Genomic DNA, 17,252 nt, shown 5'->3' with positions numbered 1-17,252 from the left:
TGTGTGTGTGTGTGTATATATATATATATATATATATATATATATATATCAAATAACCAATCAAAAACATTTGGAAAAAGGAGGGGGAGAAAATATTTAAAACTACACTTACAATTAATTTGTAATTTATTTTTAATGATCAAAAATAAAGAAATAATCAGTCACTAAAAGAAAAAACAAACACTTCATTTTTCCACGGCATGAACATTTGAATTTTTTTTTTCTGAATCGTTTTCATCTTGAGATGAAAAGAATTCAGATAGGAAAGTTTAAGTTTTCATGCTTTGAGGAAAAAAACAAGGTGTTCATCCTTCTTTTCTGTTCCATTTATTTCGTTAACTTTAAGATTCTTTTGAACATTAAAATAAAATTACAAATCAATTGTTGATGTAGTTTTTAAAATTTTTCATAGGCTCATTATGCTAGTGTTACTGATTGTTTATTTGATGTAAGCTTGTATATATAAGACAGACCAAGGTTAGGTTTGTAGGAGGAAGTATACCTGTTTTATGTTGTGGAGAGTAAAACACTCTTGTTGATTATGTTTTTCAAAAGTCATGTGCTGTTTTAATATTTTTTTTCGTGCTTAATAAATGCAGGGTATCTGCTACATTTTAGATTACCAAATCTATGACTTTTCATGACTTTCCACAAATAACTCCAATAATTTTTCATGACTTAGCTAAGTTACTATTTTCTCCACAAAAACAAATCAATAAATTTAAAAAAGCATCATAATAACATTAATTGAAATGATAGGTATAACCAAAACTGTTATACTCTGCATCTTCAGATTTATTGATTTTAAACTTAAAAAACAGAGTAAAGAAAAAGTTGAAGCGATAAAATAGCTGAAAAAAATACAAAATCAAATAACTAAATACTGTCAGATATATGTAGTTTTTTAAAGCTGTTTTATTCCTTCTTTAAGGTAAGTATAAAAAGCCTAAACTAGAATTTTAAATTGATAAAATAAAAAATAAAAAAATAATTAATAAATAAAGAAATTCTGAAATAATAGAAATTAAGATAATTCACCTCAGAAATGATGTACTTTCCTTCATTTTTTTTAAAGAACCTCATAATTTTTAAAGAACAGGATAAAAAAACTTTATACTTAAATAGAATATGACTATAAGTGGTGATTTTGCTACAAATTTAGATATTTGGAACATCAGAACACTGTGAAGTTAGGAGGGGGGTTTTCCATTTTAAAAATTAAATTTTTTGGCGACCTAAACCCACAGCTTTCCATGATTTTTTTTAAAAAAATAATTCAAATCATGACATTTCATGACAAATTTTGTTCAATACCGAAATTCATGATTTTCCAGGTAAGCAAATATACCCTGTAAATGTCTTTTTGTGAGTTCAAAAATGAGTCCTAAATTGCGCTAGTTTGGCATTTTTCTACTATGCCACAAACTATTACAATAAAATGCCAACCAACAACTGCCAATAAAACGATTGAAACACCCCAATAAAACGATTGAAACACCCCATGGATTTATGATGGTATCAGCAAAAATCAAGTGAATCAATAAGTGATTACTCAATTCAAATTTCATATGCCTTAATCATATAAGAGATTTAAAAACCTTGAAAAAATCAATAACAATAATTAACAAAAATATTATTGAAACACCCACAGATTTGAGATTGGATCCAGTGGGCTGAAAAGCGATCACTCAAATGGAGAATTCGAAATTTCCATGCCTTAACATCATATAAAAAATATTATATAATATATATATATAATTGATTTTATTTTATATAATAAGAGGAACAATATTAATATTGAATTGGTTTAATAATTCCTTTGTTTCAAATCGGAATTTCAAAGTGTCATATTTCCTAACATCGATTAAATTAATAGCATCGAGCATGTAAACATTAATACGTCAGATGATTTTTTTTTTTATTAAAAATGCAAACGATATTTTAAATGTTCAGAATTAGTTCTTGCATAATGAATTGTACATTATTGTTACATCCATGGCAATTCTTGACAATATTTACTTAACTTATATTTGACTTATGTTGTTAGTTAGTTTGAAATTATATTTTGCTCATATAAATCTACAAAAAAAATATTCCTCATGAATGAACGAGAACTCCTTGAGAAAAAGGGGATGTTGATGGTAATGGGAAAATAGAGGTTTCATTCATGAGATTTTGCAATTAAAATTTTAGAATAGCAGTGCTCCTCAGAAAACTTTAACAAAATGTAAATTTTTGATTAGCAAAAGTACATAAATTAAGTCTTGAGATTTGCAGCCTTCCATACATCAACGGTCTTGAGATTAACAGAATTCCGCGAATTAGAGGGAAATTACACATCACCAAATAATACAAAATGAAGTAGATAGTGACTGTGTGGAACTTAACGTTGCGACACAATGTGTATCCGGGGGAAAAAATTAAATGATCTAATAAAATGAAGTCATTTTTCAAAAGTTCCTGCAAGAAGTAAAATTTGTGTTTAGGCAAAAAAATGGTCAAAACAATAAGTTTGTATCAGCTTTTTTTTATTTGGTGCAGATCGGTGCAGGTTTGGGATCCCTGTAATATGTTATTTTGATTGATTCAAATTAACTTAAACCATATTAAACTAAGCGTGAATGATCATCTGTTAGTCTAGTGGTGAAAAGATTTCATTGATTTAAACCAGTACAAAAAAGAGGATAAAAAGATTAAATGGGACTGAATAACATACCTGAAACATTTTAGCATAGAGTCGATGAAAAAATGAATCCATAGCATCTTCAAGATCTACACCTCCAGTAGCATAATATTTCTCAAGATCATCAAACATTGATGAAAACAAATATGCATTTTGTTCATATAACTGACCATATGTTCTTACAAACATATCATGGAAACTTTTCCTAGAAACTTTCAGCAACTCTCTGAAAAATTCTGCAAGAAAAATAGACTAATTTAAAATAATATAATTTTTTTTTTTATTATCACAATATTTATTTAATGCAGTGTGCATAAAGAAAATTCTAAGAAACTTAAAATTTCTAGAACTGTTCCAGCGTATCAAAAATATTTTCCACTAAAACAGAAAACTAGTTCTTCCTACAACTCACAACAATTTTTCAACCTAAAAAGGTGCCAGTACATAGAAAAATTGAGCTAAATGGGAAAAAAGGAAAACCGTTAATAAAAAAAAGGACAAAGTATTTCTCTAAGAAATATTTATATTTAATACAAAAATAACTTTAATGCAACTATATTTCAGAAATAATACATAAAAATATATACAGAATTGAGGAAAGTATTATATTGTAAATTAATGCGAACTGAAAAAAATTTAGACAATTGTAAGGTTTAATTATTGAGTTTAATCCTTTAAAAAACTATAAACTTTACAATCAGAAAGCAAAGTTATTTATAAAAAGAAATGCTTGTTAATACTTCTTCCATAAAATATTTTTGTTAAAATTTATAATCAGGCTCAAAATTTTGTTAATAGAATTAATAAAGAAAAGCTTTAACAATTTCAAACTAGAAATACGGTGAATATACAGCAATTAAATATATTTGTACAAAAATAATCTTGTGGATAGTCGATCGTTTTTATTTTAAAAAATACTCATGATTCTTAAATTGTTAATTGGGATAAATTAATTTTAAGACAAGACATAAATTTTGAAAATGCAAGGTTCCATTCGCAAAATTTACTTAATTTGCATGAAATAGAAAATAAGTGTAAGATCAATAGATTCCTCACTTAAAAAACCATAACTATAAAATTAACAGTAGTTTTTTTTTTCTCTGTAAAATCTATCAAATTCTACAATTTTGAAACAACAAATACTGAAGGAAAAATTGCATGCATATTACTGCATAGAATTAGTAGATGATTTATAAGAACAAAATTTGGCAACTTCAAAATCACAAGGTTTTATCAATATTAATTTAAAAAAATAAATTGAAAAGATTTCAAAGAGATAAAAATCTGTGGTGTGTCACAAAACTTTAAAAGTGCTAATTGAAAAATTAAAATAAAAGAATGAGCTATTTGATTTCAATTATTAGTTTCAATGCTAGGTACCTAATTTGTGAAAAATCAATAATTTAAATGCTCTCTTACAATTTCCAAATCATGCGGGGAAATTGCATAACTGTTTTTTATTTCTATGAAAACTATGAATTTCTATTTCAAACTACAATTGTACATTACTAGTAACTAAATGATAAATAATAAAAATAGTAACATCCATTTTTACTGTGAACTTCTGCATTTCAAAATGGCTGAGAGAATATAATTCTGAAACTTAGATTTAAAAAAATTAATAAATAAAATAAAATTAAGGAAAAAACATGTGAGAGTAAATTTACATCTAGTGAATTTACTCAAACTATGAGACCACTAGCTGTTGTCGCATGGCACAATTTTTCTTTTGTGAAAGCGTACATGCTGAAATATGCTGAGATAACTTTTTTCAGAATGTTTGGACTAAATAAAGGAGCCCAATATGAAAATTGACTCAATGCAACAAAATGGTGGCTCAAATGATGTCTTCTAACTTTTATCATTTATGAGCCAATTTTTAGTTTTGGATATAATAGGAAAGAATAGGTGAGAAAAATATAATAAAACTATTAAAATGCAATAAATATATACACACATCTTTAAAATTTGCATTGAAAACTTTTGGGTTAATTTTTTTACAAACTTCAAGAATTTTTTACAGTTAAGGCACAAGTTTTAACTCTATTTTTTCACACTGTTTTGTGTTTAATATCATAAACTTCAGCATAAAAAAAAGAGGGCATATTTGGTTCTGGTCATTAAAAAAAAATGGTTTTTAGTAAAAATATTTCAAGATTTCAGAGCATTTCAAGTTTCCTTGACCTCAAATTCTTTCATACAGTTGACTCGCGTTATAACGACCCCATCGGGACTGTCCTAATCTGGTCGTTATATCAAATGGTCTCTATATCAAAATGAGCAAATTTCCTTTGAAAATCAGTCACATAATGGTTTTAAACGTCATAATGCATGCATATACTATTTGTGGTGTACATGTTATAAACCAAAAAAGGATAGGATACATTAATAAAACATAGTGACATTTTAACAATTGACTTACAAGTGTTAACAATTAAGAATTTTATTTTAAAGTACAGATTAAAAAACATAGTATGACAAAAAAAACTAGTTTCTAATGAATTAATTTTTCGATGTACATAATTTGTGGTATATATAAAGAATTTTTTTTTATGTACATAATCTGCAGAATTATAAAGAAGAGTAAACCGAGGAACATAAACGAGGCTTCATTAAACGAAGACATTAATTTTTTGATGTGCATTAATTTGTTGAAGTTACATGTTTTAAGTTTTTGTAAAAAAATCGGAAATTGATGTTTGTCGTAATTTTGAGCTCTGGAAAAACGCTATTTCCACACTGTTAATTTTCTCCAAATGGTCATCTGAATTTAGGTCACACTCAAAAAAATCCCTTAGTGTGTTTATTGCTTTTGCAGCTTGTTTAATTGAAGGCCTTTCCTTCGGCAAAACACTAATTTCCTCGTCAGGTGAAGCCTCGTCCATATCTTTATTTAACAATCCATTTAAAATCTCCTTCTCTGTTAATTCCTATGTACATTGTACATCATCGTCGACTTTTGCATATTCGTCAAAGTTGTTCATGGCATCACTCAAACTTACATACGAGGAAAATTCCTTCAATATTTCATCGTCTAGGTCATCTAAGTGATCCATGTCCTCGCCACACGGATTTTCCTTTTTACAAAATCCTGCTGATCGGAAAGAGTTCTTGATGGTGTTTACTGAAATTTCTTTCCAAGCGGTTTCTACAGTTCGTAGAGCAACCAGCAGATCATCAAATTTCATGTTGTTTTCCACATGAAATAAAATTTTGCGAACCAACATTCTCCTGTAGATTCTTTTGAAGCTGTGGATCACACCTTGATCCATTGGTTGGGGCTCTGATGTCGCATTTGGGGGAAGGTACTCCACTTTTATGGCCTTCAAATTTTTAATTTCCTTTGAATGCGCAGTGCAATTGTCGACAATTATCAAAATTTTTCTGTTCTGTTGATACATTTTTTTATCAAGGATTTGAAGCCATTCTTCGAACAGCGAACCCGTCATCCAAGCCTTCTTGTTGGCACGATATGCCACAGGTAAAGATTTTACACCCTTAAAACAGCAGGGACGCTGCAAATTACCAATTACAAGCAATAGTAATTTCTCATTACCTGACATATTCGCTCCAAGCAGAACAGTTATTCTTTGTTTGGACCGCGAAATTCTTCTGCATGTTTCACCTTTTAAAAGTAAAGATCTATCAGGTAAAAGTTTATAAAAAAGTGCAGTTTCAACTGCATTAAAAATATCGTTCTCACTATAGTTTTCCGTAATTTTTTTAAAAGTTTCTTCCTGGAATATACGACAGTATCTTTGTTTACTGAAGAGCTTTCCCCGCATATTTTTTTGGACACTATTTCATGCCGATGCTTAAAGTTCTGAAGCCATCCATCGGAAGCTTTGAAGGATTCATTGGGATAGAGTTTTTCAAAAAAAAAACTGTTGCCTTTTCTTTTAAAGTGTTTCCATCCAGAGGATTGTTCTTGCTGCGCATGCCTTTGATCCAATCTAAAAGGGGGTTTTCAAGAAGAGGGAATTTTCCATCTCTGAGTCGCATTCTTTCTGGTGCAACGTTTAAAATGGATTTTCTGTTCTTCACTATTGTGAACAGAGTGCTCTTAGGTATTCCAAATTTTTCATCGATTTCAGTTTTAGGCATGAGTTTCTCGTCGATGCATTCTAAAATTTTTCTTTTCACATGAATAAATAAAGCACAACATTTAGCTACTAAAGGTGGCATTTTTATCAAATGACAAATCAGCGTGTTGAAATGCAAACTTGCAAAATTAAGTTGCACTTTAATCAAATGCAAAAACCTTTTCCAGTTAAAAACAAAATGAAACGGAAAAGGGGAGGCAAAGAGGTGGGGATGTCGGCAATGGGAGATGGGGGGGGGCAAGAGTAAACTAACTCACCCGATTCGACAGCTCATACTCAATGCTCGATGGCGTTTGTTGTCTACACACCCCCATAGTAGCCAACTGAAATCGCTTTGTCTTGACGCCGTGTGAGACCTTCGGATTCTAGGAAACAGGTGGTGTGCTTGTTCAAGGTCAACCATTCAACCCCACTTTCCAATAGGAAGTTAGAAAAGAGTGGTGTTCAAATTCAGAGAGGGTCGTTATATTAAGAGTTGAATTTTTTTACGGTCGTTATAGCAAGAGTAAAATAACGTTATCTTTTATGGATGTGAATTGGGACTCCTTCACAGGGTCGTTATATCATGTGGGACGTTCTATCACAGGGTCGTTATAACGCGAGTCTACTGTATAATGTTAAATGGCATATTTTTAATCATAAAAAGATCAAAAGGTTTTTAAATAATAAAAAAAGAAATTCTATGATTAAAATAGGTGTTAAATACGGTGAGATGATCTTGGGGTTTAATCATTACAAAACGCCTTTAACATAAAATATATTTAATAACAACAGGGTGCGTAGCCAAATCTTTGAATCAAAAATAAGCACTTAACAAAAATTTTCAAGCACTCAAAAAATTCATATTCAATCAATGATATTATTGAAAAACAAAAACTTTTTATAAACAGTTTTAGCGTTAAAAAAAAACCCAAAAAGAAACGGGCATAAATCGAAACAATCAGTACTTTCCCACATCACCGAGTGAATTCAACTTGACCCTGAACTCAGAACAAAACTACCCTTACCCCTACGTCAAAAAAAGTGTTAGAAGTAAAATAAAATAAACAAGAACAAAAATAAAATAAATTAAAAAGAAAAACATTTCATAAGGATCTGATATTCTCTATCCGAATTGGAGCACTCGGGTTTCGGTTACAGGTGTGCGCAAGTCATAACGTGGGTACGACATGAAGTCCGCGTGAATGATTACGTAGCAAACTCCCCATTTTTCGTGAAATGCATGGGATCCACCAGATATCACTGAAGGGAAGGAAAACAAATTATTCGAAAAAAAGCACTTTTGAAAAACGCCAGCTGAAAAAAGCACCTTTAAAAGCTTTTAAAAACGAAATCCCAAAAAAAGCACCTTTAAGTACTTTTTACAAACGCTACGCACCCTGAACAAACACGGATGATGGTAATGATACAGTGGAATGGAAGAAACTGATTATAATTAATTATATGATTTCACATTACTGCGCAGAGCGCCATCTGTTTAGTTTCAGATATTATTATTACTTACATTGATATATTATTAACAATAGGTTACCTTGTAATGTTACTCAAGGTTTTTGACATTTAACAGTTTTATCTAGTTTTAACCCTTAGGTCAAGAGTCCCAGTTTGATATAGCTCTTGACAATTGTCAAAAATTGAAATTTTGGTGCAGAAATTCACAATTTTTTATAAACATTAAATAATTATAAATAAAAATGAGTAAAATTGCAATTTTTATAATTTGTTGATTTATTTATTGAAAATAAAAATACAAACACAATAATCCAAATAAAAAAAACACTTAAACACAAATCTTGTTCATTATGTCTAAAATAAATTTTTATTTTACTTTTATTATAAAGTCCTCCTTTCCCCAAAATATGCGAAAACATAATACTAGGTAGTTTCCAAGCCCACTCAACTCTATGTTTCTTTCTAATAAATAAGACTGTAGAAAGTGTAATTTTATATTTCAAAATACAGTAGGGAACCGATTATCCGGAACAATCGGGACCATCGCTATTCCGGATAACTGATTTTTCCGGTTTTCTAAATTCCTACAAAAAGCAGTTTTTTTTATTGTTAAACCCAACTGAAAAAAATAATATTTGGAAATAATCTTAAAAAGAAGAAAAAACGAGGTAATACACTAATGATTATTTCCAAAATGATAGTAAGGTAAACATCTTTCCAAAAAGAAAGAAAAATCCTAAAATCTTATGAGGAAAAAAAAAAATTCTAAAACTGGCGGGAAAATTTATCGAATTTGGTTCCGGTTTTTTGGTTTTCCGGTTTTCTGAATTCCGGATAACGGGTTCTGTACTGTACCAAATTTGAACAAAAATGATCGAATAGTTTCTGAAATGCCAATTTTTTAAAAAGTTGTATATTTAAAATTACATTCTTTAAAATGATGCAAAAATTCTATACCTTACACCTTAAAAATCTTTTTTACTATTATTAAATAAAATAATAAAAAATCATTTTATTATTAGAAATATTATTAGTTCTTATTAGAAAGTACAACATTTTCAAAATTCTAAAATTACACTCATTTTAAAACCAATTTAGAAAATGTGGGAATATAACTGAGGAATTATTTTTAATTTAAACTAATTCTTTTAAAAATATTAAAATTAAGAATTTTGTACATTTTGAGTATCTTAAAAGCGATGCAAATAATTGTGAATGCCCTTTTTATGATAGATGCCCTTTTTTAAGGGCAGGGGTGATTGTGAGTCCAAGTCAAAATTACGGAAAATTCCTTGAGTTAAAAAATAAATAAAAAAACAGTTTAAATTGAAAAATTAGGAAAAAATTTAAACAAGGTTTTTTTTTTCATTTTTCTCAATATTTCTTAGTTTACTTAAAATATATTTAAAATTTTACACATACCTATACCATTTACACATACCTGGAGAAGTAATTAAAATTTACAAATATGTCTTTCTTTCTTGAGTTTATGATTATAAACTATTTACTGATAAAAAATAAATATTAATCATGAATATAAGCTAATAAGGTATATCTCCGACTCTCCCTTACAAACAAATAAAATAAACTGTGTTTTTAAGTTCCACCTCTGAAAATTTGGAAACTTCTGTGATCAATGATTTTTTTAAACGTCTGGACCTTCGATCTCCGGAAACTTCCAGATTACTGCTTGCGAAAATTCCGGAAATCCGGATTTTTTCCGGAGCACAATCAGCCCTGTAAGGGGAAAAGCACCTTTTTTAATTTCTAATGCCCTACCTTTTTTTAGGTCTAGAATGAACCCTGTAAAATTAATAATCTATGAAGATATCAAACTTATTCATTTTATGACAGAGTTATTTATTTTGTATTTAATCTATTTTGGTCAGATGCAAAACTTTTTTCGTAGAAGTAATAAATTTTGCTCATTGTCTTGAAATGGTGTATATCATGCAATAGATATTTTTTATTATCATTTATGGAAATTTTGGCTGTTTTAAAAAGTTTTTATAATAAAAAAATATATAAATTTTAAAAGTTGAAGAAAAACCTTAATAAAAATTAGCAAAAATCTAATAATAATTTTAAAATAATATAAAAAATTTCTTTTATTGTCAACCTTTGGTTCGAAGCCTGCAACCTGTTAAATGAAAAATTCAAAGGCATTTCCACAATAATCGTAACATGCATCACAAACAACTAAGATTTACAATGGACACCTCATAACTGCCCCATCATGTATTTACACAAATAACTAATCACACAACTAATAACAAATAACTAATTACACAAATAATAAATTCCGAACAGTCTCCTTGAACAATTTTTTATTTTTTTAATGATAAAAGTCTAAAAAATTTGGAATTTTAATAAATTGGAAATTCCTACAAAAGAATCTGATCTTTGTATATAAGTTGTTTTGCAATTGGCACATTGTTAAATTAGGTTTAGTAATAGATAGAATTAGTAAATATATATACCAACCATCAAACAAATGAGACTGAGTTTCAAACAAATCTCTTAATTCTCCAATAGTGAGAAACAACAGTTTGTCAAATTCAGCTCGACTATGAGTACTTAACTTGTGTTCCATTTCTTCAGTGCAACAAGTCAGTCCTCTTTCACAAATTCGTAAATGTTCTCCTGCAAAAACAGTAAAAATTAACATTTCAAAAAAACTGATCACTAAGAACAAACTAGTTTATCTTACAAAAAATTAAACAAATCTCAAACTTTATCTTTCCAAATTTGATCAAAAGGAGTTCAATGCTTATTAAAACCATGTAATATCTGAAGAATAAATAATAAAAAGTGACTAATTTTATATATAATACTCTTCAACTCAACACATTCAAAAATATTTACATAATAAAATTATGCATTGTAGAATTGGTTTAGTATGTGGCTGCACCAGTTTTTTGGAAGTACTTATTTTCACACCAATATTGGCAATAATAACTGCCATTATGATGTTTGGATTATACTCGTGTTCACCCAAATAAATGTGATGTAATGATCAGGAGAGTAGGAGGATAAAAGGTATAAACTTAATAGTTTCACTGTTTCTTCCCCCAGTTTAAGTTCAATTGTTCAGTATAAATTTGCCCTAATCTAGAGATATGTGCAGTGGAAAAAAAAGACATTTCAGCAGGAATTCAAACATTCATTAAATAAAATGATTGAGAATATTTACAGATCACAAAACATAATCAAACAAGAAAACATGTAATAGCACTTGATTTCTTAAGAAACCAGTGGCCTTCTAGGAATGTACCATTATAATAACCAGAGCAAGTTTAATAATATAGGGTGTGTTGCTGACCTGTGCCTGTTAAGGCAGAGGGGTGCGGTTGTCATGTTTTCCAGTGGCGCCATCTATGTCTAAAGAATTCGACTTCTTCCACATCCATATGTCACGCCCATTTATAGGGTGGACCCATTCATTCATCCACAGATCGTAGTTTTGACCTAAATTAGAGAACGATCAATCTCCAATACAGTACCCCTAGAGGTACTGATTTGTTATGGGAACATGGAGGACTGTGCTACCCGACAGATTTAATGTGCATCAGTCACCAGTTTGGCCGGCAGGGTTCGAACCCCCGAACTCTCTGACATGGGCCTAACACCCTATCAACCAGGCTATCCCAGTCCCTAAGATGTACATAAGATAAATATTTTTAAAAAAAGGCTTTCTGGATTTTGCTGTTAAAATTATAATAGGAAATAAAAGGTTTTCTCTTTTGTTTTGTAAAATAAGTCTTAATGACATTTTAATAAATAAATATAAAAAGGGTTTTCTTTTCTAAATTTTATTGTTGAAATTATTATAAGAAATAAAAGATTTTCTCTTTAGCTTTGTGAAATGAGTCTTGGTGACATTTTAACATGCATTTTAACTTACATGTGTGATGTTGTAACCTACATACGTTCAATTGGTCTTTTTGTAACTGGTAGATCTTTCATAGGTCATGAACATCATTCCTTTTCGTTAATACTTGAGTCCAAGTTTAAACTTATTGTATTGTATTCTTTTTGCTAATTTTCAGTTGTCAGATTATGTTGTGTTATTATACGTCTAAACGTTTTAAAATCAACTTATTTAATCAAACAATCTTTTTTTAGAAATACTTAAATACTTTTTTAGAAATAAACTCATATTGATGTTCAAACATCAGAAAATTTGCCTGAGAGCTATTTCATATTGAAGGGTGTGACAAGTAAAAACAATATTAAGAGCTAATATTTATATTTAGAGCTATAAATTAGTTAAGAATTGTTTGAAATTTTTATATTTTTTAGGGATGATTGTGACACAAAGTGAAAAACCCTGAGAATTTTTTGGGCGAACACCTGATATCAATTTATCTATTATACATGAATAATATAATTTTTTTAAGTAATATTTATATTTAAATTACCTTCCAATGAAAAATATCACATCTTTTTAGTAATTAATTTAAGAAAAAACTTAGTTTTTATTAGAATATCGATATTGGATACTAAAATCATCTGAATATGAATCGAAATCTTGGATTTTAAGAATACGAAGATAAAAATTGTGATATTGGATATTTAGATCATATGAATCAATATGTGTAACTTTTAAGTCACGTATAAATATGAAAATTCACACTTGATATTGCAAACGTTTGAATACGAATAACAAAATTGAATATTAAACTCGCTTGAATGCAAATCACAATACTGGATTTCAAAAACGTTTGATTACAAATCATAATATTGATTTTTTAAAATGCGTAAATACAAATTACAATTTTAAATCACGTGAATAGGAAGTGCAATGTAAGATTTTTAAATTGCGAGAATAAAACATGTAACTTTTAAATCAGGTAAATACAAAAATCGAATTTGATATTAAAATCATGTGAATATAAATTGTAATATTAGTGGATTCCAACATAGTTTAAAATATTAAAAACTGCAAAAATACTACAAACCAAGAAAAAAAAATCCAATTGACAGAAGAATCGCCTGTATAAAAACGTCTCATTATCGTGATTCAGCAAAAGTTTCTAAATTTAATTTTAGATTGCATAACTCAGTGAAAATTTAGCTGTATTATACGTTTTGATTCTGACTGAAAGTCCAGAAATTCATAATTTTGAAATATGCAGAATTCCAAGAAATTTACAGAAAATCTCATGCTCTGCTTATAATTTCTAGACCTGGAAGGATTCTACAAAAAACCTGGAATTAAGGGGTACACTTGGAATGCAATGACCTCTGATCTATCAGTGAGCTTAGCCAAATCTTTCATCAAAAAATAAGCACCTTTTAAGCGCTTAAAAAATATTTTTAAGCACTATATACATTAACAAAATGCAAAATAATTTTCAAATACTTTTACATGATCATGATAAAATAACCAATTTCTTACAAAGAACTCTTTTCTTGGTTTTATTGGCCATTTAAAATACTCGAGACATTTTTCTTTTCAATATCAGACGCTGGAAGCCTGAAATTGAGAATATCTTGAAAAATGCAGCAGAGCTACAAATAAGAATGCGAACCCACCTCAGGAGATGCACATGCGGACAACAAACACAGCAGACACAAGTATTTCCTCAAACATGTAAAATTATTGGCTCTTTCATACGCTATGAACCCACGGTATGCCGAAATAGATTGTGGTTGAATGAATTGTGAAAGGAGCGAAAATAAGCACTTTTTAAAAACGCTTCGCTCTATGTTTACCTATATCTGCGCTTCAATTATTAAGCAGGAATAATGTAATAATTAAGCAAAAGCTCAACATTTTTTAAAAAAATATGTTACAATATTCTCAGGAGACTTTTTGTGAAACAAAACAATATTTTATAAATAAAATAAAAAAGTAACTACTTTGGTATTTCCATATCCGCATCTATTTATACAAACTACAATCAATCACTCAGGCACCAAAAGAATTTTAAATTTGAATTTTAAAAAAATATCCAAAAGTCAAGGTTGGCAAGTTTCTGCCAAGGTGGTTAAAACCACTGGTAGAAACTGGTTAAAACTGGCATGGCAGAAACCGTGGCAGAAATTCAGAAAATGACATAAAAGTAAGTACTAAGATTGACATATAATGGACAATTCATAGGAAAAACAATTAAATGTTAAACAAAGTACAATTTATTTATAAAATTATCACCATTCAAAATCAAATATTACATTGTTTGCACTCTGCAGTAATCTATAACAAAAGACAAGTTATGATGCAGTTTCTTAACCTAAATAATTTCTCAATTTGCTATGCACGAAAGAGAAATTTGAGAAGATTCTCTCAAGTCTAGCAGAACTAGCAGACATTGCTATCAAGGAACAAGCAAGAATTGTGAAACTTTCATCTATTACATATTTTTTAAAACTGGACCACCATGTAGCAGCTGGGGTAGTTGTTAAAACTTGACTGGAAAAATAAGTTTCAGGAAATGGGTCCGATACATTTTGCGAAGCTATGACATAAGATCAGGGTTTCCGCTACGGTAGCTTTTTTCGCAAAATGCGAAAAGACCCCTCAAAAATGCTAAAATTCAACAAAGCATTTTCGCATTTTTGCTAAAGGATTTTACTAAATTCCATTAAAAAAAAAAGCTTCCGCGAAAAACCATGACGCTAACATCCATGAAAAAAACTTGATCAAACAAGAAGGAGAAAAAATCTAAATATCTTTCGCAAGAAGAACCATGACGTTGCATTTTCAATTTGTTTTCGGAATCTCCCAGAAAAGATTTTCAGTTTACAGAAACTGAATTACTTTGTGAATGGGGATTATTTAAACACATCTTAATGCAACGATGTAAAAACATGTCATTTAATGAATTACTTTTATTTTTATATACCAATGATGTGTCTGAACAGTACCCATTAATAACTTCTGNGGCATTTCAAATACTCCTGACTATCTCAGTATCAATTGCTAGCTGCGAACGTTCATTCAGCAAATTAAAATTAATTTTGACAGATCGCCTAAGTGACCTAGCATTTTTAAGTGTGGAAGGAGAAAAATTTTAAATGATCAATTTTGATGATATTATTGATACATTTGCTTCATCAAAAGCACGGAAAATTTGGACATAGTAATAGTTTTATTAATGTATTATAATCATATGATTATTAAATATATGTATCTCCTTAGAGATAATAAATATTTACTTTTTCATTGTTTAAAAACTGCGTGTTTTTAAAATATTTCTTTATAAATATGTAAAATAAATAATAGGTATCTTTTGAACTAATTCTAGATGATCATATACATTTCAAAATCTAGTCTTGTTCTCTCAACTACATTTTTTGTCTCAAATTTAAAGCCTAGCTTGAGTCTATGACTTTATTTATTAATTTGCTATAATCCAAGTCGCCTATATATAAACCATATATATTTAACATATAATATTATATGGTTTTCGAATGGGGGGGGGGCGCTAAAAGGGTATTGTGCCCCGGGCGCGAGTTAAGCTCGCTACGCCACTGGGTACAGAAACCTTCCCACTAAAAAGTACACAGTAGAGACAAAATCTATTGAAATAAATAGCTATATAAGGGCATTGAGAATTGAATACTGCATTTGTTTTCAAAAATACTATTGTTGACAAACATATAATAACACCAGTACAACAAATTTAAAAAAAAAAAAAAAAAAACATCAATAATGTAGCAGTCAAATATTTTCAGTTTAGATACAATTCAGAATATTTAAAAAATAAAATCATTCTTACCAGAAATAGCTGAAGGAGGAACATCTCCATCATCAAAACCTTTAGCAGTGTATGCATATTTGACATTAGAGCATGGCAAAGGTTCTTTACCACTGATTATTTTCACTAATACAAGAACAAAAGCAAAACAAACAAATTGTTTCATACCGATACTTATGGGAATCACTATGAATTGGAAGAAAAAAAATACCCTTAACTCAAAGCATAGTAAGCAAGCTGAGATCAGAATAAAAAAGTATCTTTGTTCTGTTAAAACAATTCAATGATGTGATTATAAGCAAAGTATTTTTCCCTATCTTGTATGTTTTACATAGCTAACCATTACATTCATTTATGGCTAGCATAGTATTTTAGTTACATTCTTTTACATGGTCCACAGTATAAGCAGGGATATTTTCGATAAAAAAAATAAAAGACTAGCAGTTATTGTGGATAAGCATTCAGAGTAAAGTAGTATGCGCCAAATTATTTGATCTTTAAGATTAAACTACTTCTAACTGAATAAACTATATAATAGTGAAACTATTTAACTATTTTAAGCACTATATTTTGCTTATCGATATTTTTTTTTCTTTCTTTTTTGTTTTGTATAATACCTACATTACCCCAACTCTAGCCCCTTCTAATCTGCTGATGATGATGACTGACGAGTTATTTTAGAGCTCTTTGCTGCAATGCGCTTATAGCTTGCTTGTTTTTAGAGTCTACTTATCTGTTGTTGTTGTTAATTTACGCCGCACTAGAGTTGTTGTTGTCAAGGGCGCCGGCAGTGGGGTGCAAGGGGGTGCACTTGCACCCCTCTGGCTTTTTTTTAAACTATTAAAGAGATACAGAAAAACAATTTTGTTATAATGAAAAATTTTGTCAAAAATTTTTTTATTCAAAAACAAATAATTAAGTAATTATTGATACATAACAATTAAAAAATTGTTTAATCAAACAAGAATTGTAATCGTCTGTCCAAATCTGTTTATAACTTTTTCAATGAATTTTGAGTTATCTTTGATTCTTTTCTTATGCGCACTGAGCAAGCACAAACTCAAACTACTCAATCTCTCGTAAGACATTGTGTAGATCGATTCCATGTTTTGATGCTTCGCATTGTACTAAAAGTGCGCTCAATAGTGCACGTAGTAGCTGGAAGAATTAGACCAATTTTGATTGTCTCCGCTACAGCTGGATAAAACGGTCCTGAATAACTAAATTGAGGTATTCGAGGGTGTAGTAGTGACATAGGCAATTAGAAGGAGATTTATTGTAAAGGAGGGAGGCCTGAGCAGTCGCCTGGTA

The 17,252-nt window shown here is 29.4% G+C and overlaps 1 protein-coding gene across 1 annotated transcript in view; it reads right to left on the bottom strand.

The window, feature by feature from the left end:
- Positions 1–16,620, bottom strand: part of LOC107449382 (glypican-6) — a 40,522-nt gene extending 23,902 nt beyond the window's left edge. The window contains exons 1-3 of the mRNA XM_016064891.3: positions 15,963–16,620; positions 10,723–10,881; positions 2,717–2,919 (exon numbers count right to left, since the gene is read on the bottom strand). Coding sequence (XP_015920377.1) covers positions 2,717–2,919; positions 10,723–10,881; positions 15,963–16,107 — 507 coding nt within the window. The 5' untranslated portion in view covers positions 16,108–16,620. The remainder of the gene's footprint in view (positions 1–2,716; positions 2,920–10,722; positions 10,882–15,962) is intronic.
- Between the last annotated feature and the right edge of the window lie 632 nt (positions 16,621–17,252).

The sequence above is a fragment of the Parasteatoda tepidariorum genome, chromosome X2 (assembly GCF_043381705.1).
Source record: "Parasteatoda tepidariorum isolate YZ-2023 chromosome X2, CAS_Ptep_4.0, whole genome shotgun sequence".
NCBI classification, from domain to species: domain Eukaryota; kingdom Metazoa; phylum Arthropoda; class Arachnida; order Araneae; family Theridiidae; genus Parasteatoda; species Parasteatoda tepidariorum.
The sequence above is the reverse complement of the archived record's forward strand: the minus strand, read 5'-3'. Positions and strand labels throughout refer to the sequence as shown.